The sequence below is a fragment of the Lissotriton helveticus genome, chromosome 9, assembly GCF_964261635.1.
Source record: "Lissotriton helveticus chromosome 9, aLisHel1.1, whole genome shotgun sequence".
NCBI lineage: Eukaryota > Metazoa > Chordata > Amphibia > Caudata > Salamandridae > Lissotriton > Lissotriton helveticus.
This window is the reverse complement of record NC_136070.1, coordinates 1,209,217,042-1,209,241,529: the sequence shown is the minus strand read 5'-3', so window position 1 is coordinate 1,209,241,529 and position 24,488 is coordinate 1,209,217,042. Positions and strand designations below refer to the sequence as shown.

The 24,488-nt window shown below is 47.0% G+C and overlaps 2 protein-coding genes across 3 annotated transcripts in view; one reads left to right on the top strand and one right to left on the bottom strand.

The window, feature by feature from the left end:
* The window catches only part of LOC144782353 (protein SSUH2 homolog), a 124,979-nt gene that overhangs the window by 21,104 nt on the left and 79,387 nt on the right, over nt 1–24,488 (top strand). Inside the window, exon 2 of the mRNA XM_078661671.1 lies at nt 21,269–21,336. Coding sequence (XP_078517797.1) covers nt 21,269–21,336 — 68 coding nt within the window. The remainder of the gene's footprint in view (nt 1–21,268; nt 21,337–24,488) is intronic.
* Nucleotides 22,329–24,488, bottom strand: part of LOC144782352 (protein SSUH2 homolog) — a 274,648-nt gene continuing 272,488 nt past the window's right edge. For both annotated transcript variants that reach the window (XM_078661670.1, XM_078661668.1), the window contains one exon: nt 22,329–23,644. In XM_078661670.1, the coding sequence (XP_078517796.1) occupies nt 23,628–23,644 (17 nt within the window). In that variant the 3' untranslated portion in view covers nt 22,329–23,627. The remainder of the gene's footprint in view (nt 23,645–24,488) is intronic.

Below are 24,488 nucleotides of genomic sequence, written 5' to 3'. Positions count from 1 at the left end.
GGATGGGCTTTCTCTTACATTGCTTCTAAAGTGTGGTATGCTCTCCCACTCTACATCCGAGCCTCATTTTCTGTTACTGAATTCTGCAAGGACCTGAAGACCTGGATTTTCAATTAACCAACCTACTATAGGTAGAGCTAGGCACACACACACACACACACACACACACACACACACACACACACACACCCCGGCTCGGTTCCAGGATACCATTGCAGTTCATAGTTGGCTTTATAAATACACATAACCTAGTATAACATAACAGACTCATAAAGGGAGGAGGAGATAGGAGAAATGAAGACTATGATGAATAGAGTCACACAGTAAAAAAAAACACCCATGGCTGAACCAGGGCCTCAATTATTCCAATCCAGTCTCTGGGTTTTCATTCCTTGCCAATATCATGGAAAGCGGTGTCGATGCTCAACTCATAGACAGTAACATTTTGGGCGATTTTCACATGGCTTCAGAGCCAGTCAGAGTACCATGACAGCTTACAAATCGCAGACAAGGTTCTTTGTATTTTGGACATTATTGACTTGTCCCTACTAATTATACTTGATGTTTTGGAGGTATTCAACATTGTCAACCTTGACATCCTCATTCAAACTTTAAAAGACTGCAGGGGCTTTGAATGGGGAGTCATGATTAAATTGGACCTATCACTGTCTAACCTGGTAGCTGTCTCTAAAGAGGCACCCAAGGGTATGTTTTACACCTGCTTTATTGAATCATTACCACAATGTTACAGATGAGTTTATAAAAGAATCTGGTATAGCTTATCTCATTGTGCAGATAGCACTCAGATTTACTTGAGATTCACATCCTGATGATACGTCCTGATTGACTTCAACCCTAAATAACAAAGTCCTTGGTGACCATACACCATATTAAGTTCAACCCTAAAAAGATGGAGTTGTTTCTTATTTTACTGCAGGCATCATCAACCCAATACAAGAATGGCTAATTTTGGATCCATAACTTACATATCTCCCTTCTTGCAATCAAAATTGGGTAGAACATCAAATGTCTTTTATGTGCAAACTCGAGCCCCTCAGGTCTTGCTGCCTGATCCCAAATATAATCAGGACAGTGCTTACCTCCAATATGGAGCCCAGCACATCCGATATGGTCTTACCCACAGCTAACCAGAATGCCTCCAGCATCAGGCAGGTAGCAAACGTGTACGTCATCCGCATCATTGCTCCCACACCGCTTACATTTGGAATCTCCACCTCCCATTATTTTCGCCAATCTTTTCGGGGTCCAGTAGACTCTATACAGGGTGTAAAAATGGTTCTTCTTTAGTGCAGCAGATTTAACTACAGTATATAGTGTAGATAAAGATACTTGCCACAAGACTTCTATTTCGGCGTCCAGCAAGTATCCATCCCAGGTGGAGGAAGATGCTTTCAGCTTCGAGTACGCCGCTGTGAGAAGCTGTGGATACCATAGTTCCTGAGAGGTAACGGAATTCGCAATAGCCCAAGCAACATGTGCTAGAAGAAGAATGCCCACTATGTCAGGCATATGGCAGCCACTATACTCAAGGTGCTTGTTACTATAGATTGGAGATAGTATGAGGACTTACAAAAAAAAAAGAATAATAATTAAAAAAAAGAATGGCTAAAATCCACATTCAGGTTTATCACTGGAAACTCAAAGGGCCATATGTATCAAGCAAAATTGTGATCGCAAACGCTGAAATTAGCTGAATTTCGGCGTTTGCAATTGCAATTGCAATTTTGCTAAGTGGTATGTATGAAGGCGAATCTGCGTGCAAAATAAGGAATCACAAAATTTGCGATTCCTTATTTTGCGATTGCATTTTAGGAATCGCAAATTTTGCGATTCCATAAATGCAATGTAAGAAGCAGCAAAACAGTGCAATTTGGCCTTAAGGAATCGCAAATTACCACCAACTTCAAGTTGGTGATAATTTGCGATTTCTTTGAAAAATGCACTTTTTTGCATTTTTCAAAGTGCAATGTGAAGCACATACATGCCCTTAGGGCATATATGTGCGCTACATGTGCACTCATGCTTATTTCAGGGGTGCAACAGGGTATCCTTTTGACACCCTTGCACCCTTGAAATTACTTTCTCAATTTGCGATTCGCTAATTGCTAATTGAAAATGTCTTCCCATTTATTTCTATGAGCCTCTAGGCCCATAGGAATGACTGGGGAGGTATTCCTTAATTGCGAATTGCAATTTGAGATTCGCAATTATGGAATATGTAGGATTCGCAAAATTGATTACAAATCCTACATACATAGCATTTTGCGATTCTCAAATAGCGATTCGCAAAAAATGGCATATTTGAGAATTGCAAAAGAGGATTTTGATACATATGGCCCCTAATTTGTAGGTTTCATTTTGTACAATAGATTTAATCTGCATAAACATAGAGCCTTGGCCAGAAATGCACATCACCAGCTCAGACTCAGGTGGAGGTTCAAACCCATCTTACCCAAATGAGACCTAAAAGAAATTATTGAAGTACTAGAATTATCATGCATGTACTATGGGAGGAATACTATTCCTCCATACAATTGATGGCCTGCAAAGTCCATAAACTCATCCGCTCAGATGAATTGCAGTACTGGATAAAAAACTAAAGTCCTGTGGTGGCTTCCATCAGCTTCGTAGTAAGGACTCACTATTACTTGAAATTTCCACTTTCACGAAAGATGTACCTCTTGACTGTCCTTTTTGGGCTGTGCTCCCAAATTATAACCTCCAGCCCCAAGAAATTAAAACTTTACCCTCCGTACCAGCTGGACAAAAAACTTAGAGACTGTCTCCTCACCCAATATTTACAAGATCATGCCCCAAGTACAACTGATCTACTTAAAAGACCCGATGAACACCTCTGTTTCTACCTATCACTACACATGATTTCCCAATTGCATGTACTTCAGGAGTGGTGTTGTTAAATAGTAAATAATCATTGTTTACTGATATAAGTATTGCTTGCAAAGGACAGTTAGTCATGCTAACAATTTGTTGGAAATCCAAATTAGTAATGAAACAATTGCATTTGTTTATTGCTTGGACTACTTGTAATCTCCTTGTGGTCCAATAGCTTTAGGGCCACCAGCGGGTGTGATTTGTTAGTTCGCTGTTAGATAATTGAATTTGATAATGTTTGTGCTACCTAATTCCTTTATAGCTACCTTTCACTATTTTACAAAATGTTGTATGTACAGACTCATGTGTAAAGCGTTCCGATACTCTAGCACCTTAAGCACGCTATATAAAAGCTGCCATAAATACAATGGAAAAAATGGAAAAACTTTAAATAAATATGAATTGATAAGGAGAAATTGAAGTACAACCAAATTCGTGACTTAAGATGTTTCTTTTGTTTGACATTAACCTATTTCACCTACAAATTGTTGATTTTGAGTACACCCTACTTCTTGTATGTAATGTTTTCTCATTCTAACTTACCCTGGTGTAGTAGAATGTGAGGAACCCTAGCAGCTGGGCCCTTTATTTGGGATTAGAACCATTATATGATTTTATGTACAACTAGCTTACCCGTCACGCTTTGCTGCAATCTCCGAAGAAAGGAAATTCAAGGAAACTCGTTATCATAACATTCCATTTACATTGTGTCATTTTTATTGAAACTTATTCATTTTAATATGGAAAACATTTCAAAGTGTCGTTTTAATTCTAGTATTTATTCGAGTCCTTGTGGATACACGATTTTTTGTTTTTCCCTCTGGTGCATACATCAGTATTCGAAAGATTATGAGGGCCCTGGGGGCCGATATTTAAAAAAAAATTATGCCAGAAACCTTCGCGGGAGTGTACTCAACAACTTCCCAAAGTTTCCTGGCGATCGGATGAATGGTGTTTTTATATTCAAATCTATTTTATTTTAAACACAGCGATAAGCCTACAACCTGGTATCGAGGCCGGCCGCGTGAAAGGCAGTTCTTTGAGTGTGGCGCCAGAGCCGGGAGAACAAACATTAACACAGCGCCTTGCCTACAACCCTCCCTGGAGGGCCGGCCGCACGGCTAGCAGATGCAGTGTCGAAGCGTTTGCGGCAGGCAGGAGGTTATCCGCTTTGGAAAGTAGGATATGTAAAGGGCAGATGGCCCGTCTGTCTCTAACTGCCCAACGGGGCGTAACCGTCTCTAAGAGAAACAAGTGCCATAGTGGCAAGTAGGAAGAAAGAGAGTAGGAAAGACAGAGAGTCCTAAGTGGGGACAGAGAGAGGGGGGGGGGGGGAGCAAAATGTCAGGCATAGGCGGTATGGTGGAGGGCAGCTGGTGCGGGGGCGCGCATGACTGTGGTCGCTGTGGTGTTGCGTTTGGAGGTCAAGGGTGCAGCCTGGCCGGGTCACTAGGGACAAGCGCGTCTTCGAAGAGGTGCAGAGTGCGGAGCCTAGTGGGCATGTATCGCGCGTATTCTATAGAGCAGAGGTGTCGCACTAAAGGTTCCCATACCGCCTTAAAGCGCGTAGCCTGCGCCTGCAGCCGCGCTGTTAGGAGCTCCATCGCAAGGACCTGCCAAAGGCGCACAAACCATGAAGCTATAGGTGGCGCCTCCATCCGCTTCCAGTACAATGCAATGAGCTGCTTGGCGGCACCCAGCATTTGGAGCGTGAGGATCCAATCGCCGCGGGTAAGCGCCTTGAGCGCGGCAGGGCGTATGCCAAGCAGGATCGTGGTCACCTCTTCGGGCAGAGGGAACCCCAGCACCCCCTTGATGTGGCTAAGCACCTCCTTCCAGAAAACAGCAAGGGTCGGACACGTCCACCAGATATGCACAAAGTCACCAGTCGCAGATTTACACCTCCAGCACATCGGGGAAGCATTGGGGAACATCTGACTAAGGCGGAGGGGGGTGTATTACCATTGTGTGAGTAGCTTGTAGGCATTTTCCCTCTGTGGAATGCTGCGATACACCTTGGGTATATCCCGCCATAATCTGCTCCACTGGGAGGGGCCAATGTCTGTGCCCAACGTCAAATGCCATTTCCTCTGATAGGGATGCACTGGATCCAATGGAGGGTGCTGCAGTATGCTATAGATTTGGGAGATCAGCCACTTTAGGCCCCCGAGTGAGCGCCCCAGCTTCTCAAAGGGCGTGTATGCCCGAGTAGCTGCTTGGTACATTTCCTCGCTGGTAGTCCAGTGGTGGAGCTGTAGATGTTGAAGGCTAGCCTGTGGTGGCACTCGGAATTCCTCCCTGCAGTCTTTCCAAGGTTTAGGCATGCCCTCAAGGAACAGATCCCCAGCTACTCTACAGTCCCCTTGAGTCCATTTATCAAACGCCCGAGTCCGGTGGGCCGGGGGGAACTGCGGGTTCCCAGCTATCGAAGTGTGCGGGGACGGAAACGAAGTCAAACCTCTCGTCACCGCTATGCTATCCCAGATATCTAGCACCGTTCTCGTGGGGATTGCAAGGTACGCACTTCTGGATCGTGCCGCCTGCGGAAGCCAGGGCAGGTCCCATATGGTGCGGCCCGTGACCGCTCGGTCCATATGAAACCAGTGTTTATCACTTTCGCGTGCACCCCATTCCACCACGAAGCGGAGATGTGCCACCCAGTAGTAATGCACCAAGTTGGGGCACGCCAGGACCCCTCTGTCTCTCGGCTCCATGAGGACCTTTTGCGAGAACCGGGGGTGCTTCCCTCCCCAGATAAAGGATGTGATCTTGCGTTGGAGGCTCCGAATACAGTGCAGAGGAATAGGGGTGGGCAGGCATTGGAACACATAAAGGATGCGAGGGAGGATCGACATCTTGACTGCGTTGAGGCGCCCTAGCCAGGATATCATCAGAGGTTTCCACTTCCGAAGATCCTCCAGCACTGCTTTGCGGCATTCCGTCCAGTTCACCGAAGACCAGGAGTCCAAGTGTGGAGTAAGGGCGAGGCCCAGATACCTAATGTGGCTCTCCGCCCATTGATAGGGCACAGCCTCTTTTAGGTAGAGGACATCCTCAGCAGCCATAGTGAGGTTGAGCGCCCAAGATTTAGTATGATTTATTTTGAGGCCCGACGCCCGTTCGTAGAGGCAGAGGACGTCGTGAACTGCCGGCAGAGATGTCCGAGGGTGTGTGAGAGTGAGGATCAGGTCGTCCGCGAAGAGCACCACCTTGTTGACCCTCCCCCCCGAGGGCTATGCCGTGGATTCTGGGATCCCGTCTGATCAGTGCCGCTAGGGGTTCTACTGCCAGGGCAAACAGGAGTGGCGAGAGCGGACACCCCTGCCTCGTGCCTCGGTGGATCGCCAGGGATGGTGTTAGCTGGCCATTTACCCTGATCCTGGCTTGTGGTCCCAGATATGGGGCCATGGCGCGCGCTATCATTTTGGGGCCAAGGCCCATCTTCCGGAGGACCTCCTGTAAGAAGGACCAGTCCACCCGGTCGAAAGCCTTCTCTGCATCGAGCGAGAGAAGGCACGCGGGGATATCCCAGTGTCGCGCCTTGCCCACCAGGTGGGCCAGCCTGCGCACGTTATCGGCCCCCTGTCGGTCTCGGATGAACCCCACTTGGTCCGGGTTCACCAACCCCGGCATGTATGGGTCTAGTCGTTTGGCCAGGATCTTGGTGTAAATCTTCAGGTCGGTGTTCAAGAGGGCGATAGGCCGACAGGAGGCACATAGTGCAGGGTCTTTCCCTGGCTTTGGTATTAGTGCGATCTCCGCCATTCCCATGCCGGAGGACGGTCCCACCTCGTCTGAGAAGGAGTTGTATAGTCTCAGCAGCTGAGGGCGAAGCTGGGCTTGGAAGACTCGGTAGAAGAATAACGGCAAGCCGTCAGGTCCCGGGGTTTTCCCCACGGGAAGGTCTTTGAGAGCCAAAGAAATCTCGTCTTCTAGTATGGGCTCTTCCAGCTCCGCTGTTTGTGGCGGCGTCAGGGGGGTCCCCTCGAAGCCAGCGAGGACAGACGCCCGCGCCTCCGCCGAGGTAGGTTCCTCCGCGTACATGGAGGTTTAGTATGCCACAAAGGCGTCCTGTTTGGCTCGCTCGGTGACAGCACATGTGCCATCATGATGCCGTATAGTAGCTATATGAGCTCTGGCTGCCCGTGCCCTCAGCCGTCCCGCCAGCAGTCGCCCCACTTTATCCCCCCCTTCGTAGTATTTTTGTTTCAACGCAAGAAGGGAATGCTCGGCCTTATTAGTGCGTATGAGGCGAAGCTGTCCCCTGAGATTGGCCAGCTTCCTCCTGGACGCCAGCGAGGGTCGCTCTCTGTCCTATGCTTCCGCCTGCTTGATCTCGCTTGCCAACTCAGCCTCCAGTTTGTATGCCGCTCTTCTCCTCGCGATCGCCAGGGAGGTGATGGGCCCCCGTATGGTGGCCTTAAAGGCATCCCACACCACCTGAAATGGTGTCTCCGGAATGTCATTGAGGGCGAAGTACGAGTCTATGGCTTCCCGAATGCTGTCAACGTCTTCCCGGTCCCGAAGGATACTCGGCGGAAGAGTCCAGCGTCGTTCTCGAGGGGCGCACGCCATCGGGTCCTGCAGCTGCAGTTCCACATGTGCGTGATCCGATATCGAGATATCGGAGACGTTGACCTTCAGTATGTCTCGCGCCAGGTCAAGAGATGTGAATATGTAGTCAATGCGCGAGTACGTTCGGTGGGAATGCGAGTAGAAAGTATAGTCCCTGGTTCCAGGGTTGTGGTATCTCCACGCATCCACCAGCCCTAAGTCCGTAATCTGGTCTTTCAGTGCAGCCGACATTGCACCCGCACCGCTAAAGGCTGTGTCCCCACGATCTACCTCAGGGTCCCACACTAAATTGAAGTCCCCGCCTAAGATTGTGCGCGGCGCGTCAGACTGAAACTGTTCCCGTAGAAGTGTCTGGAGAAACTTATCTTGCGACTGGTTAGGTGCATATACATTGCCAAGGGTGTACTGCGTTCCTCCCATCTGTACCGTGGCCCGGAGGAAGCGTCCGTCCCCACTCTTGTAGGGCTTTGTGGGTCCCCGTCTAATGCCAGCTCTGCATAAAATAGCCACCCCCGCCGTTTTAGTGTCAGCTGATGCCCAAAACTGTGTGGGGTACCTGGGGTGTGTCATGCGTCCAGTGTCTCCCCTCAGGAGGTGCGTCTCCTGAAGAAAGACAATGTCAGGGGAGGGCTGTAGGAGGTAGCGCCACACCTGGTTCCGCTTGTTGGGGGAGTTAAGTCCTTTGACATTAAGGGTCAAGAGTTTGAGAGGTGTGGGGATAGTCATCGCCATGGTACTAAGGGGAAACAGGCCGCCACAACACTCAGCATCCCCCACCCCATCAGACAAGGGGGGTGCGCCTCCCCCGCCCACCGCAAACGCGCTAGCACCCCCAGCAGCCCCCAAGTCGTCACAACACGCAACTGGAGAGAAGGCCAGAGGAAGGGAAAGGTCGAGCAAGAAGTAGGAAGAATAGAGCAGGCAAGAAAGAGAAGAACACAGAAGAGGAATAAAACCACAACAGGCCAACGTGGCCGTATTACAATGTCCCAGGTTCCGGGCATCCTCTACCCAAGGGTTTGGATGTACTCAGGAATGTCACTTCCTAAGGGACAGAGTGGGGGGTGTTCTTGTCCGAGAAATCAGTCTCAGGCTCCTCGAGGTCCGTCAACCCCGCTGCTCGGGGTTGTTTCGGGGGTAAATAGCGTGGAGGCAGTGCAGGGGGGGTCTTACCATGGTAGGCGGTTCAGCAGTGCTAGGCCCCAGCCCGCAAGACACCCCACTCGGGGCACTCGGTTGCCAATAGCGAGCTTCAGTGTCGCCCACCGGAGAACAGCTGTGTGCCACCGCCATCTAGGATAGTCACTGTCCCATCGAAGTCCCTGTGCGGCCTTCCTCCGCGCCTTGGCAGTTCACCTCAGAGGTATAAAGCAATGATGAGGGCGGGAGCAGTCACGGAGTGCGGGGCTCCAAGGGTTGGTCCTCACCGTCGCGTTCAAGGGAGCGGATGTGCTCAATGATGTCCTGTTTTGCCTGAGACATGGAGCCTGCGTCCATCGGGGGGGATCGGCGGCGTCGAGGCACCGTGGTCCACTCTGGCCGGGCCGGGGGCCTCTCCGGGCGGTTGTTGTGAGCGGGACTACGTTCCGGGGATTCCGAGAGCTTAAGCAGCTGCGCGGCCTCGTTGTAGGAGCGGAGAGCTTTGCGTTTACCTTCCCAGCGAAAGATGAGAGCGAAGGGATGTCCCCACTGATAGGGGATCTCCAGGGCCCTCAGCTCCTCCGTCACCGGGCGAAAGACCTTCCGTCTGTGTAACGTGTTAGGGGCCAAGTCCTGGAATATTTGAATCTTGTGGGCGCCATATCGTAGGTCTTGCTTGTCTCTTGCCGCTTTCAATATGGCCTCCTTTTCTGTGAAATAGTGTACTCGGGTGATGATGTCTGGGAGGAGGCCCGTCTTGCCTCCCGCTCCGAAGATTGGGTGAGCCCGGTCCAAAAGCGGCAGGGAGGCCTCCTTGTCGCCCCTCACCTCGTGCAGGAGCCGCGCCACGTAGGCCATAGTGTCCGTCCCTTCTTCTCCGAGTGGCACACCCCGGATGCGGAGGTTGTTGCGGCGTCCCCTATTTTCGAGGTCCTCCTGTTTGATCTGGAGTTCGATATTCTGCTCCTCCAAGGTTGCCACCCTTTGCCACAGTTGTTCTAAGTCTTCGGTGCGTGTGTCCATCAGTTTCTCGAGACCGTCGACTCTGTCCCCCAGCTCTGTCACATCCGTACGCAGTTCTTTGACGCATGACTGCACCTCCGACCGTAAGGACCCAATTTCAGACTTCAGGTCCGCCATGAAAGAGGACATGAAGGCCTGCGTCACCGGCGGGGATTCAGCGGCCGTTGGTGGCACTTCTTCGGCCGATGCCGATGCCGTTGCTCCTGCTTTTCCCCACATGGCAACCACCGAGGTGCCCTTTGAAGCCGTTGTCTGATCCGTCCTGCCTCCTCTCCCGCGAGTCATGATCCGTCGTGAGCGTGGCGGCACCCAGCCACCCAACGCGTCGCTCGTTGTCTTTAGCCCGGCACCCCCCTGGTGCTGTAGAAGCGTGGCTAAGGGGCAGGACCCCACCAATCCACCTCTCTCGTGACAAGCGCCTTCTTCCACGCCGTTCTCTGCCTCCCAGCTGATGGGACACGGAAGCCCCCCCTTTCAGGGAGTCGCAGGGTAATCTCAGTGGCAGCAGTCGATGGACTGGGGGGTAGGTCTCTCTTCGGACCCAGAACGCAGTGTCTCTCGCCCTCCTCGCCAGCAACTGTGCCCCCCAGAGGCTGCCGCCGTGTGGGTCACTTCCCACCTCTGTCGCCCTCCCTCGCAGGGTCTCCGGTCCCACTGAAAGAAGTGGGGTCACTCACGGTTGCAGGGGGTCTCTCGATCCTGCCTCAGGTCGGGCCTACAGGCCGCAGGGGTTATGACCTCCAATAGATGGCCCAGGCCGGTCGGGCAGCCACTCGTGAAGCCCCCACCAGCAGGGGGGGGGGGGCGCAGGCCACACGCTCACTCAGCACCGGCCAGCGAGCGAGCAGAAAAGGCCCAAACCGCCTCTATGGCCAGCCAGGCAGCAGCAGGCGCTCGGGGGTAGATCAGGTGCCAGGGGGTCGGGTGTCAAGGTCCACTCCAATGCTCCTGCAGGGCCGCCGCCGCCGGGTGCTCTCCGTTAGTCCCCACAGCCCGCCGGGGTGAGCGCCCCAGACCCTGGCGCCAGCGAGGAAGGGCAATATGGCCGGTGCGTCTCCGCTCAGGAGGACAAAATGGCGGGCCGCTCTTCTAGCGCGCCAACCCCCAGTGTAGCAGCGCAGGGCGCCTTCACGGCTTTAAGCGGCGGGGCAGCAAGGGTCCTCCGGGCACAGTTCAGCAGGAAAGCCCCCCAGCGACTCCACAGACGCTCCCTCGGAGAGGCAGCTAGGCTCCAGGACCCTCTAGAAGATGGAGGGGTACTCACTGTTTGTAGGGGGCACTCGTCCCTGCCCCAGGCCTCAGAGAAGTCGCCACCAGCAGGGCAGGCCACACGCTCTCACAGCGCCAGTCCAGTGAGCGTCTCTACGACCAGCGCCCGAGGGACGGCGCGAGTGCTGGGGGGGTCGGGGTCCAGGGCCTGCACCGAAGATCCCGCAGGGTCGCCTCCGCCGGGCACACGCCGGTGTCTCCCGGCCCGGAGTACAAGATGGCGGGCGACTCCCCCAGCGCGCCAATTTGCAGCGCCGCGGATCAAGGCACCACCCCGGCGCCTGGCAGCGAAGGTCAGTAGTTACAGGGGTCCGCCGGGTGTGTGTCTCCAGGGTAGCCTCCCCGGTGTCAGGAGTTCCACAGTCGCGTGGCCGGGTTCCGGTGCACCTCCAGTGCGGCCCCGCCGCCGCTGCAGAGCCGGGACCTCTCGTAGGGTCAGCCGCCGGGATGAGATCACCTCCCCGTCCGGCGGTCGCTCTATCGACGGCAGTGCCGCCTCCGCCGCATGCAGGGCCCGCGATCAGCAACCCCAGCCGGAGTCCGCCTCAGTGCGGCCGGGGCTGTCGCCAAGGTTCCCCTCCCTCAAGGAAGCGAGGCCGGGACGCGGCGGGAAGATGGCCGCGGTGCTCCGTCAGCCGGGTCGTAAAGCCGGCAGTCACCCCTTGCAGCAGCCTCCGCCTGGAAGCGGCCACGAAACGAGCCTCTACTCGCTCAGGAGCCTCGCGGGAGATCGGGGACACCAAAGGGCCCCCCGAAAACCGCTGTTAAATGCTTATTACAGCAGCGGGGCGACGGAGCTCGCCTGAGATGCGACCGTTCACATCGCCGCCGAAGCCACGCCCCCTGAATGGTGTTTTTATTCTATTTATTTATTCGAGTGCTTGTGGATACAGAATTTTTTGTTTTTCCATCTTGTGCGTACATTAGTATTCAAAAGATTATGAGGGCCCTGGGGGGGCCGATATTTAACAATTTTTTACGGCCGAAACCTTCGCGGGAGTGTACTCAACAACTTCCCAAAGTTTCATGGCGATCGGATGAATGGTGTTTTAATTCTATTTATTTATTCGAGTGCTTGTGGATACACGATTTGTTGTTTTTCTGTCTGGTGCGTTCATCAGTATTCGAAAGATTATGAGGGCCCTGGGGGACCGATATTTAAATAAAATATGCCCTGCACAATGTTCAGTCTCTTAATTTCTTATGCTCCCAGTCTCTGGATTTAATTGCCTACGGCAAACCCACTCGCACTGATATGCACATTGATATCAATCTTCAATCTCAAACACAAACTGTCACTAGTGAAGCCCACTTGCCTTGACTGTACCAGATGAACGAAGTCTCCAAGTATAGACGTAAATTGTCAAGAGCAGAGCACACTTGCTGTGACTGCATTATGTTCCACTAAGGCACCAAACAATGTTCCAGCCAATGCAGGCAATCAGGAATGCAAAGCTCATCTGAGCGCATGCAATACGGAATGTACTAAGAAAGAGGAATCACCAGCGCGGGGCTCACATAACCGTGTCAGTTGAATTGGTGCATGTACAACCTAACCATACCGCTGGCCGACCTTTCTAAACTTAGCTTTGACAGTTTTCCACAGTACGCGCAGGCTCAGCTGCCTCTGTGCCGACAATTAAAAGCATGTTATCTCTATTCAATTGACACTTGGGCAATGCCAATCATTCAACTTCTTGTTCCATTATGTGTGACCTTGCATTTTAGTGCGGTGATGCGGACCACCACACTGAAATGCGTTAGTCTAATGGTTGATGCTTGGTAATTGGCAGGGCTGCTCCCCCAGTCAGTGGACATGGATCCCAAACCAGGGTTGTCACCTCTTTATCCCTCTGTGACAGTGCAAGCTACAAAGGGCACAAAGCTGTTTAGAGAGAATACAGCCTCACCGACTCAGATTGAGATAGTTGATGCCTGGTACCAGCTCTCGCTTCCAAATAAAGTGAAACAATTTCTTCCTGAAAGTCATTTTCCAACCTGCTGTTTCAGCCTTTGTTCTCTTGCATCTAGATGTTCCATGTCCTTCCAGACTCCACAGTGACACCTGTAAGTGGCATCCTACGCACAGCAGAATGTCTTATCCAGGGCCAGAAGAAACATGATTACATAAGCCCCATTCAAATGGAACCATATTGGCTCCCCTTGATGGCTTGCACCAGCTGCATCATCATGAACAACAACCCCGCTTAGCTTGCAGACAAGCTCAGCTTCTGTGGTGTTCTTGCTACAACCGCAGCCATTGCACCATAAGACTTCTGGCAGAAGTGTAACAAATGTAATAAACTATTCAGGCAATTTGGTCCCAGTATCAAATGGAGTGTAATTTCAGATATATGCCCAGTTTAACTCTAATGGAGGCGTCGTAAGGTAAAGAACATGCAGATATGACCAACATGATTCCACCATCAGATTATGTTGCTGTTCATTTAAACCCGTGGTACTCATAGTACAGCCCGGGGGCCGCCAGCGGACTAACAGGCCTTCCTTGGCGGCCCGCGGACCTTTCAGGTAATGTGCCCATGGCCCTCCAGTGTAGAGAGAGAGGGGGGAGAGAGAGAGTGGAGAGTAGAGAGAGAGAGAGAGGAGAGAGAGTGGAGAGAGAAGAAGAGGAGAGAGAGTGGCGAGAGAGAGAGTATAGAGAGAGAGAGTAGAGAGAGTGTGGAGAGTGGATGAGTAGGGAGAGGAGAGAGAGAGTGGAGAGAGAGTAGAGAGAGAGTGGAGAGAGGGAGTGGCACGAGAGAGTGGAGAGAGAGAAAGTGGAGAGAGAGAAAGTGGAGAGATGGTGGAGAAATGAAAACAGAGATATAGTGGGAGTGGAGAGAGAGTAGAGAAAGCGACTGACTGACTAAGATACTGATTGAGAGACTGACTGACTGAGGGGGAGACTGACTGAGAGGGAAACTGACTGAGAGGGAGCCTGATTCACTAACTGAGAGACTGACTGACTGAGAGAGAGACTGACTGACAGAGAGAGACTGATTGACCGACTGACAGAGCGAGAGAGACTGACTGAGTGAGACTGACAGAGAGAGAGAGACTATCTGAGCGAGAGTCTGACTGAGAGAGAGACTGACTGACAGAGAGAGAGAGACTGCCTGACAGAGAGGGAGACTGACTGACTGAGAGAGAGAGAGACTGACTGACCAACTGACAGAGAGAGAGAGAGACTGACTGACAGAGAGAGAGACTGACTGACAGAGAGAGAGAGACTATCTGGTAGAGAGACTGACTGACTGACAGAGAGACTATCTGACAGACTGACTGACAGAGAGACTATCTGACAGAGAGACTGACTGAGAGAGACTGACTGACTGACAGAGAGAGACTGACTGACTGAAACAGAGACTGACCTACTGAGACTGACAGAGACTGCAGAGAGAGAGACTGACTGACTGAGACTGACTGACAGAGACAGACTGACTGACTGATAGAGGCTGACTGCCAGAGAGAGAGACTGACTGACAGATAAAGGCTGACTGCCAGAGAGAGATAAATACTATCTGAGAGAGAGGCTGACTGACAGAGACTGACTGAGAGAGAGAGAGAGAGACTGACTGAGAGAGACTGACTGTGTGAGAGAGAGAGAGACTGACTGAGAGAGAGAGACTGACAGAGAGAGAGAGAGAGACTGATGGAATTGGGGTCAAAGTGTGTATGAAGGTATGCAACGCCTCTTAAGATTGTTTTTGTCTGCTAATAAAAATGTATTATAAAAATGTTCTCCTTGTAGTTACATCTGCTTTTGAAATACAGCATTGTCGCATTTTCTGTTTTGAAACGGGTTTGATATTTTTTTTACTTTGACCCCCCCCCTCACTGACTCCGCCCCCCACTGACCCCACCCCTACCGGTGCGGCCCTTGGCCACAAACCACACTGTAATTTTGGCCCCGACAGAAAGTTTGTGAGTACCCATGATTTAAACAAAGATCTAATTTTAAGAGGCACCAGTGCCTTCTCCTTCTTCTTCATCTTCTTCATTTCTTCAAGAGCAGGGTGAAATCAAAGTGCTGTGTATTCCATTGGTTACTGAATCTACTCGCTAACCTGGTGTGCCCAGAAGTACAATAGTATGTTGGGCTCCTTTATTATGATACCTCTACTTCATGTGGGATTTTGCAACTTGTATGAGGGTTTTTCAGGCTTGCAGCTTGCTGTAGAGCTAGGTTGTTTTACAGCACAGCTTTCCAAACTGTGTGGCGCGACACTTTACTGTGTCGCGTCCCATGCATAGTAGGTGTGTCGCGCGATGGGTTACGATGACGTCAGGGGCGGCCGATATCGGGGAATGCGGCTCCAGCCTCGCTCAGTGTTTACGCTGTGCAAGGCGGAGTAGCAGAGGAGCCTCGTGGAGCCTCGTGGAGCCTCGTGGTCAGGAGCTCCATTCAGCTATACCGAGGCTCAGTGGGGGCATTGTCAGAGTCTCAGCGGAGGTCTCAGTAAACGGTGTCCCAAAGGTAACCCCCTCCTCCCGCCCCCAGCAGTTCACTTGAGACCCATCCATCTTCCTGCCCCCAAAAGTGACAGATGCTCCGAGGAAGGTTCGCATTGGCAGAGCGAAGACAAAAGCGAACATCACCTCCAAGAAACTACAAGGAATGGGGGGCAGTGAGCTCTGCTCTGAGGGGCTTCTACCCACCCCTGTTGGACCATAAACCTCTCACAAGTGCACGGGGTCGGGGAGATGGGGGCCAAAGAGAAATGGAAACTGAAAAAAACAAACTGAAAAGACAGTGGGAGGCCTGAGACGCTGGAAAAGGGGTTATAAAAACACGCCTTCAAAAGGTTTTATATTGGGTGCAATTTACAGGCCAGTCAAGCGTTCTAACACACAGAATAAAGAAAACAAATACAAGGGCCGCCACGGGAACATTCCAGGCGTCACACAACCTTAAAGTAGCACATGTATGTACATGGGCAGGCCATTTCTTGCATATCAGCCACACTTTAAAACACTGCTGGAAATTCCACTTGACCAGCTGCTAATGGGTTCTATTAGGTTCTGTAGCTGGCCTCTGATAATGAAATAATTTTTTAATTTATTTCAATTTACATAGCGCGAACATTATCCAAAGTTGTCAGGGAATACAATAGAACAAAGCAAGTTACACAAGGTATTTGTGATGAAGTTTACATATTAACAAGTTACATATACAACCACGATTATACAAATGGAAGGTGGCATCATTGGGGATGTGTAAGAAAGAATGTGTAAGAAAGAATACACTGTGAAAAATACCCTCAAAATTGTATGAGTACCCACAAATTCAGAGTTGTAAAAAAACTACTGCTTCTAAACTCCAAATCTTATGCCCATTTTAGAAATACTTAGGTTTCCTTGATACACATGTTTCACTGTACATATTTCACCATATGAATTGGTCTATATCCGGTATGAAATGAAAGCCAAAGGGTTAGGACACGAAAATGCCAGATTTCTAAATGTGGTATTTTCAGAACTGTGACTTAAAGTCTGACTTTATCATTAAAGAAGGTTTTAAATTGCAATTCTTTAGACACCAAACTCGACATTTCTACTTGCTTCCAATTGAAAGTTAGCGCTTATTGAATAAAATAAGGTAACCCATCATTCTATGGGAGAGGTAGGTCTTGCAGTATGAAAAACACATTTAAGGGTTTTTCACTACAAGGACATGTAAAACACAAAGAATATGTCAATTGTTTTAAATACACTGCACACTACCCTCTGTGCTGCTCAGGGCCTACACTGGGGGTGACCTATATATATAAAAAAGGAAGGCTCAAGACTGGCAAAAGGTTTATTTGACCAAATGACAGTTTCATACAGGCTTCAATGACATAACGGAAACATGTTTAAAAGGCTACTTAAATACAATAAGTGCTGCAGGCCCACTAGTAGCTTTTAATTTACAGGTACTAGGTACATGTAGTACCATTGCACTAGGGACATACAAGTACATTAAATGTTCCACTTGGGTGTAAGCCAACGTTGCCATGTTTAACAGCCCTTTTGTGACTATCTAATGTTTTGATTGTTTGCTTCCTTTTTTACTACACTAGCTTCCTCATTTTGCTTTCAAGAAATGGAAACAATGTGTGGGTGGTAAATGCAGAACAATGACAAATCAAGAGAACAGAGCGATATTCTTCTCTCTGTTTGAAAGGGAAAGACTCATGCACTTTTCAGAAGTCCCTTTCACTTTCACATGGACAGTGGCAAGGTGCTGCTCCCAGTGACAGTCACCAAGCATACTCTTAAGAAATCAGACCTGGAGTCATAGCCTGGTAGGTGCTACTTAAAGGCCATCTGCCCTACGATCCTGGCAGAACGTATATATATATATATATATATATATATATATATATATATATATATCGGACATCTTGGAATGGCACCTTTTGAGTACTGACTACATGTGTGAACCTGAGATTCAGATCATTGCAATTAAGACGATTTACAAAAAGTTCTGCAGATTCTACCGTGCCCTTCCAAATAACAAATAAATTGTCAATAAATCTGGTCCTAGAATAATGTTAGTATCACATTCCTGTGCAACTTCCTTGCGGAGCACCTGCCCCTTCCACCAACCTACGTGCACGCATAACTGGGGGCAAGGAGGTGCCCATCGCAATCTCTCTCATTTTCTGGTATAGTGTCCCATCAAATAGGAAGTAGTTATCTTCCAGACTTCTCCTTGCCATTTTAAGCAACATCTGAGTGTTGCTCCACAAGCTTACAGGTCTGTCGTTCAGATAAAACTCCATCGCCCTCTGTCACGGTCACCAGGTTATCCTCAGGATTAGATCGAAGCTTAAAAAGGGTCCACCTCTTGACAGCCCCAAGTCCGGATAGAATTAATCCCCTCGGACTAGTGGGATGGTCAAGCGAGGGAAGGAAAGGGTAGGAGCAGCGGGGAGGGAGACCTGAGAACAGAGAAAAAAGAGAAAAACAATATCACCATACAATTCAATGTCTAAACTGTTTGTTACTAAAAGGATGTTAGGTAGTGGAAATTCACTCCACCTGTAAAGAAAAATACGGATGGCTTTCTGCCAGGCGAGATGTGAGAGTAGGTACTAGGTAACAGCACATTCATATTCTATTGAAGAAATGAGTATGGTTAGTAACAAGACTCATCAAGCTTAAAACTATATTCCCTCTGTTCTAATGAAATGTTCCTGATTACACTACTCATACCTTTGTCATAGAACGTGCTTGCCCTTACCGGACCCCCACAACCGATCTCCCCTAAAGGATGAGAATACAACAACCATAAGACAAAGTTTGTTGCAGGCAAAGCATAATCACAGAGATTCAGATTGCCAATATATATCCAATAGTTTGTTAGCCAATCTGTTATACATGCAGGGTTAAACTCCCATCATGATAGAAGCCCACAGCATAGATCAAAATGTAGTAGATTGTCAGACTTCACAACATTTAAGCATCGTCAAGAAAAAAAACAAGTGCTCCCACTTTTCCTTCAAAGTGAGAGAGTCATTAATGCCCAATTCGTAATGCCCTTGCTCAGTATTCACCAAGTATTCAACCTTACCTTCCGCATGAGACCGCCGAAAATCGCGTGTCTCTCCCAACGGGAGGAACCAAAGAAATGTGCCCTGGAAGCCTCCTTCGCACTCGAGAACTACTTCTTTTCTTGCGCGTACCGTTGTGGCTGACACTCCACCAGTACTCTCTCTCAGGATTGTGTATTTCACTGTTGCATGACTGTTATCAGAATCATTCTGTTGTGTACTCTACCTCTTTGTTTGCTCTTGCTGTCCTTCATGTACATAATCATTATCCCCAACTCCTTTCTGATGCCTACCATTCTTCTCACATGTGTAAAATAGATTGACTCAGTGTAATATTGCTGGAAACTACTTGCATTATATATTGTGATCCTATGGGATGGTTTGAGAGCTTAAAGAAATAAAGTAACATTATTTTAGAAGAAATGCCTTTTTTCAAAGATGCAGAAAATCATCTCAAAACTTGCAGCACCAAACGTTTCTTTGGCTTGAGGTGATTGGTTGATTTTTTAAATATATTTAAGTCTGGCGTTCATTCAAAAAAAATAATCTATTAGGAAACATTACATTTCACCAGTAAGCCAGAGGTGCTTTTTACGGGTTCAATAATTGCATATTACAAGCTTCGATGTTGACATGGATTTTACGGGTGCCTGAGTCCAGCAGAAGGAACTTACGTCAGCGTCTGGCTGTAGCTTGAAGAGGGTCTAGCCCTGGAAACCAGCCAGAAACGAAACCCAGACAATGTCCATGTATATAACCTTTTTTATAGTAAGTACAGTGGTTCAGAGTAGGCCTAATAAGGTCCAGTAACACAAAGTTAAGTATTATTTGATCAAAATGAACAGATCGCTTAGGGGGGCAAGCTTGAGCAGTCACGGCAGCCGCGAGGACGATTTAGACATAAGCATCAGGAATTCCAAAACCTGACCAGAACTCACAGTTCCTCGAGGATACCGAGGCCCCCCGAAGCCCTATGATTGATTAACTTCGGGATGTTTTAAATCTCTTGAACCACGCAAAGCAATCTATTACGATGCCGCCATCCACTCGGGCCCACCTCCTGGGACCAGTTTAGATTATTTCGGCAATGATATTTATCTTCAAGCTGTAAAATCGAAAAACCAGAATATGATTGTTTTCGCCTCCCAACTGTATTAATCTTGAAGCACGATTAAGGCTCCTTAAAGTCTTGAACTAGTTAATCTGGACAAACCAGAGTATGATTGTTTCCACCTCCCAACCGTACTAATTTTGAAGCACGACTAAGGCTCTTCACAGTCTTGAACTAGTTAATCTGGACAAACCAGAGAATGAATATTTCCCTTCCAATTTTGAAGCACGACTAAGGCTCCCTAAAGTCTTGAACTATTTCAGAATGCTCACACAGTCCTGATGATGATCTAAAGTATCAAAAAATCGAAACGTCGTCGACCCCCTGTTGAAAATCCCTTCACTTGTACATATCGTCCTGGATTTCTATGTCTATTTTGTGTGATATTTCGTGTATTGTCACCTTCACTCAGTCACGTTACGCACCCCTGTCACTTATGTGAGCACTTTATTTATGTAAATATGAATCTGCATACTATGATTAAATGACTATTTGTTGCCCTATGAAGCTTGCTCCCCTAAGCGATCTGTTCATTTTGATCAAATAATACTTAACCTTGTGTTACTGGACCTTATTAGACCTACTCTGAACCACTGTACTTACTATAAATACTTAACCCCAGGTTCACTTAACGGGGTAACCTTGTTTTCCAAAAATACCATGTACATAACCTGGCGCTTAAGCTTCCAAAAGAGATTTTCCTGGTCCACATACCTGCTGGCAGACTTCCACACACCTTTTTCCTCCTGTTCCTTACATTTTTGCTTATCGTAGTTGCAAAGAGCAGTCTTTTTCATAGTGGGTGCTGATGGGATAGCACCTTAGTGTCCTCTATACACCACCCACTAACAGTTATATACAAATATGACCATCATCTCAATAGTACTGAGGTGATTCACGAGGCATGGCATATAAAAAACTAATGGGAAATGTTACATATTTCTTTGTGTAAAAACACTGTGTACAATCTATAAATTACCTCTGCAAAACAGGATGGCATGTGTATTATGGGCCATATAGGATATTCACAATATTGGTCCTTGTCAGTTGTTTTAAGGAGGCCGCAAAACTGCAAATTTACAAAAAATAAGAACTTGTGAACAGTGTACATTATACTTAATGATACAGAGAAAGTTTTGTATCTCTTCTTTGAATGTTCCTCCTGTTAGCAATTAACATACACACATAAAGAGTATTGTGGATGGTGCCTGAAAAGAAAAAGCAGGGACCAACATGCCTTTTAAATGTGTTTCTAATCAGATAATGAGGTTATATAAGTGTGATGTGATTATTAAAATGGAAATAAAATCATATTAAATCTTAATAGATTAGATGTCTGAAAGATTTCGTTTTTGGTTGAGGAAAACAGGCGGAAAATGAGAGCAAAACGTATTAGCCAGATTTTTTTAAAGAGCCCATGGGCAATGATTTAATGAGATTGTCTCTCTAGATACATCCACTTGTAGAGATTCTTCACACATTCATCAATCTAAAGCAAAATCAGATACTGAGCCTCGGCAGACACCTGCTTAACTTAGGCATTCCATTACTTTATCTGGGACCTGTGTCTTCGATGACCCACATAGAATTGCTGACGTCAACTATGGCTGCTTTCTAAATAGAAAATACGCTTTTTCTTTTTGGGTCTATTGGCAACACCTTGATTCCTGAAATATGTTTGTTTCTTCTCGTCCCACAGAAATGCCTCGGGACCAAATTTTGGATCCACAAGTCCTTTGCTTGGTGCTGACTGCTTTGGAGATCCTGGTATGATAAAATACCTGTGTTATCAGTAAATGGATTTATATCTATGAAGCATCTTTACTTTTGGTGTCACTTTCATGAATGGATACATATATACATTTGGATTATAAAAACGCTGAATTTGGAATCTACTTGATTTTGTTGCATCATTTTGAGTGGTCAATTGGAAAACCAGTCTCATTCAGATATGTATTTTTCATCATTGTTAAGTGAAAAAAGAGGATGGAAAGTTCTTGTTCCATGGAACATTTTAAATCAGATTGTTATGTATCATCATTGTTGTACTTTAAAGTGTTTATGTTCAAGATGCTCTGCACTTTTATTTGGTTGTACTTTATAATATATATGCTTCGTAATTGCTATGATTATGCACTCCATACGAACTAACAATGCTGACAATAAGCTGGCTCTTATGATGGCCTTATGAGCCTGCACTAGAAGCGCAAAAATTAAACTGACAATGTGAAAAATTTAAATGTGTGTAGACAAAGCAAGATTTTTATCACAAATTGTTATTTGAATGTTACAATTATGTGTTCAGTTTAGGCATCAAAGTAAAAAAAAGTGCAAAAACTGAAAAGACAAACATGGTAAAACATCATAAAATATGAAAGAGCTGTTAATTAGATAGAACTCCCGCTGTATTTTTACACTATAGATGTTCCCACCCTTTGCGATTGCCTACCGTGCTGGGAAAGAGAGTGTGAACAACACGTTCCTAACTGATGAAATGAGCAATTGAAAACATTCGGAAATTTTGGCTTTCAAATTTTGAAGTGCTAAAAGATCAAATAGTGGGTAATCCTAATGGGAAATATATTTTCCAGGTGGATCTTTAATGCTAAAGAAAAATGACGTGGATTCATATTCTAACCCGCTGTTGTCAAGAGGTATATTATAGCCTTGGCCAAATAATTTTTATTGGTTCAAGAGACTGTCGGGGAAAAAATACTTTAAGCAGTGCAAATCATTTAATCACCACATCTGCAACAAAAGGGAGTACAAAAAGGTTTATTGTACATGCCAGGCTAATTCAGCTGGGAGAGTGATGCGCTATGAGCGAAGCACAAGTCAGTCTCAACTAACATACACTTCAAGTCTTCTCTTATAATAGTAATTTTGGCCTAGATCCATATTTAATACAATGTTCACAATAGAACAAACTTCCTGCTTTTTCGTTATGTCCCACCCAGATTACATACATTTATTTAAAGAACAGCTCTTTCCTGTAGTTCGTGACTTCTCACACCAAACGTACAGACTACAATGGAAAACATTCTTGCTGCTCTGAATTTCCTGTTAAATATCCTAGGCAGGACGTTCTCAGCTCGAATAGAATGAAGAGGAAAAAACACTTAAACCAGACCGCATTTAGACCTTTTTTTGAAAGCAGGCTGTAGGTTATTTCCAGATACAATTATGCAACATTCCTTCCAATTCTATATTTTGCATCTCTTTATTTCTCCTTATAGGAAACATACCTCCCACTTTAGCTGTAACCCTCTTGCAACATGCTAAGATAACCTGAAATACTAGGCACATCAAATGCAACAGAACTATTATAGGCAACAAGGCCTTAGACAACCCCGTCATCCAGGACGGCACCCAATCAAACCAGCGAGTGAACCACTCATCTGGAGCACCCCCCTCTTTCTTCATCTGTGCCTGCAAATGATGCAAAGTCAATATTGCCTGAGTTAATTTCCTTCATCTTCATCATTCGCCAGTATTAAAGTACAGCATACTGAATTACGTTTTTTACATACTCCTCCTTCGATTGCTGTCATTAAGTCCAAAACATATCTGTTTTCCATCACCATAAGTCTGATTGAACGCAGCTCTTCTTTAATTGCATTAAAGCCATCTTCAGTAACATTTATGGCTTTCATTAGCTCCCCCGGATGATCTGAAACCAGTGAGCAGTTGTTTTTGCTTGAAACATAGGTATCAGACTTCCAAAAAATGTTTGGTCGTCATTGAACAACCTATACTCTTTAGGCACATCCTGCCACACTGAAGTTCCAAAGTATTCAGCCATCCTTTTTCTTCTGTGATGATGCGGCAAAGTTGATGCTTTACTCATGGAATGCAAATGCAAATCTTTTATTTCTTTTGCTGGTATTACCATCGATGGAGTATGCAAAGTCACCAGAGAGCAGATTCCACTCCAGTCGGGGGGTAATTGAGTGTATATTCGAGTTCCACAGTGCCAGAAAAAATCCATGAGGCTGGAAGTACCGCCCTGCATATCGGCATTGTAAATAGTTGAGCTACAATTGAGATTCCGTCCCACTTTAACAATCCCATTTACCTGAAAGTAAAGAGAAGATCTCATTAGTTTCACAGCCAGCTTAGGATGACGTTTAGTTCCAGTCCATGTATATCTCTGTATGTTTTCATACCATACTTGCTGACATGATGCTTTTATATCATAAAATCGCAAAAGATCTTTTTGTTTCTGTGCCATTCCATTAAGATATGGCTATACATGAAATCCTAGCTCCAGTAAACCATTTATTATTGGCAAATACTGATGCTTCAATACTTAATACTGGCCTGGCTGCGCAATCTGGGGGCAGTGGTTTGGCAGAATAATTATTACAGGTGGATGGTGGATTAGATCTCCCTAGAATACCTCGTTCCAATACGGCTTCCTCCCAATTTGCGTAACTATATTTCTGCCCTGCTCCTTTCATTCTTGATATCTCTTTCATTATCTCTGTTTTATATGTCAAAAGTTGGAAAATTTCAGGGGTTGTATCAAATCTGGTTGTATTAACTCTGGCAGTCATAGGACTAACATGCGTTGGCTGGAACTGTGCTTCTATCCTACACAATAAAAGATACAATAAACACTTTGTCATATTAACAGGCACTTCTTTAGGATACACTAAAGGTGGTGTTTCTATGGCATGGGGAATAAGAGAACATACATAACAACTATCATTTTGTGTATTGGTACCTATATTATGCATGCTTTTGTACCACAAATTATCAAGTAGAGAATCATGCAGAGGATGCATATCTGTTTCATTGAAATTAGCTCTACGAAAGCGTAATACTTCTTCCCTATGGGTGGGTTCTTTTGCATCTAGATAACACATAATACAATAGCAAATTATCAGAGTAATAATCATAACCACTGAACTCAATAT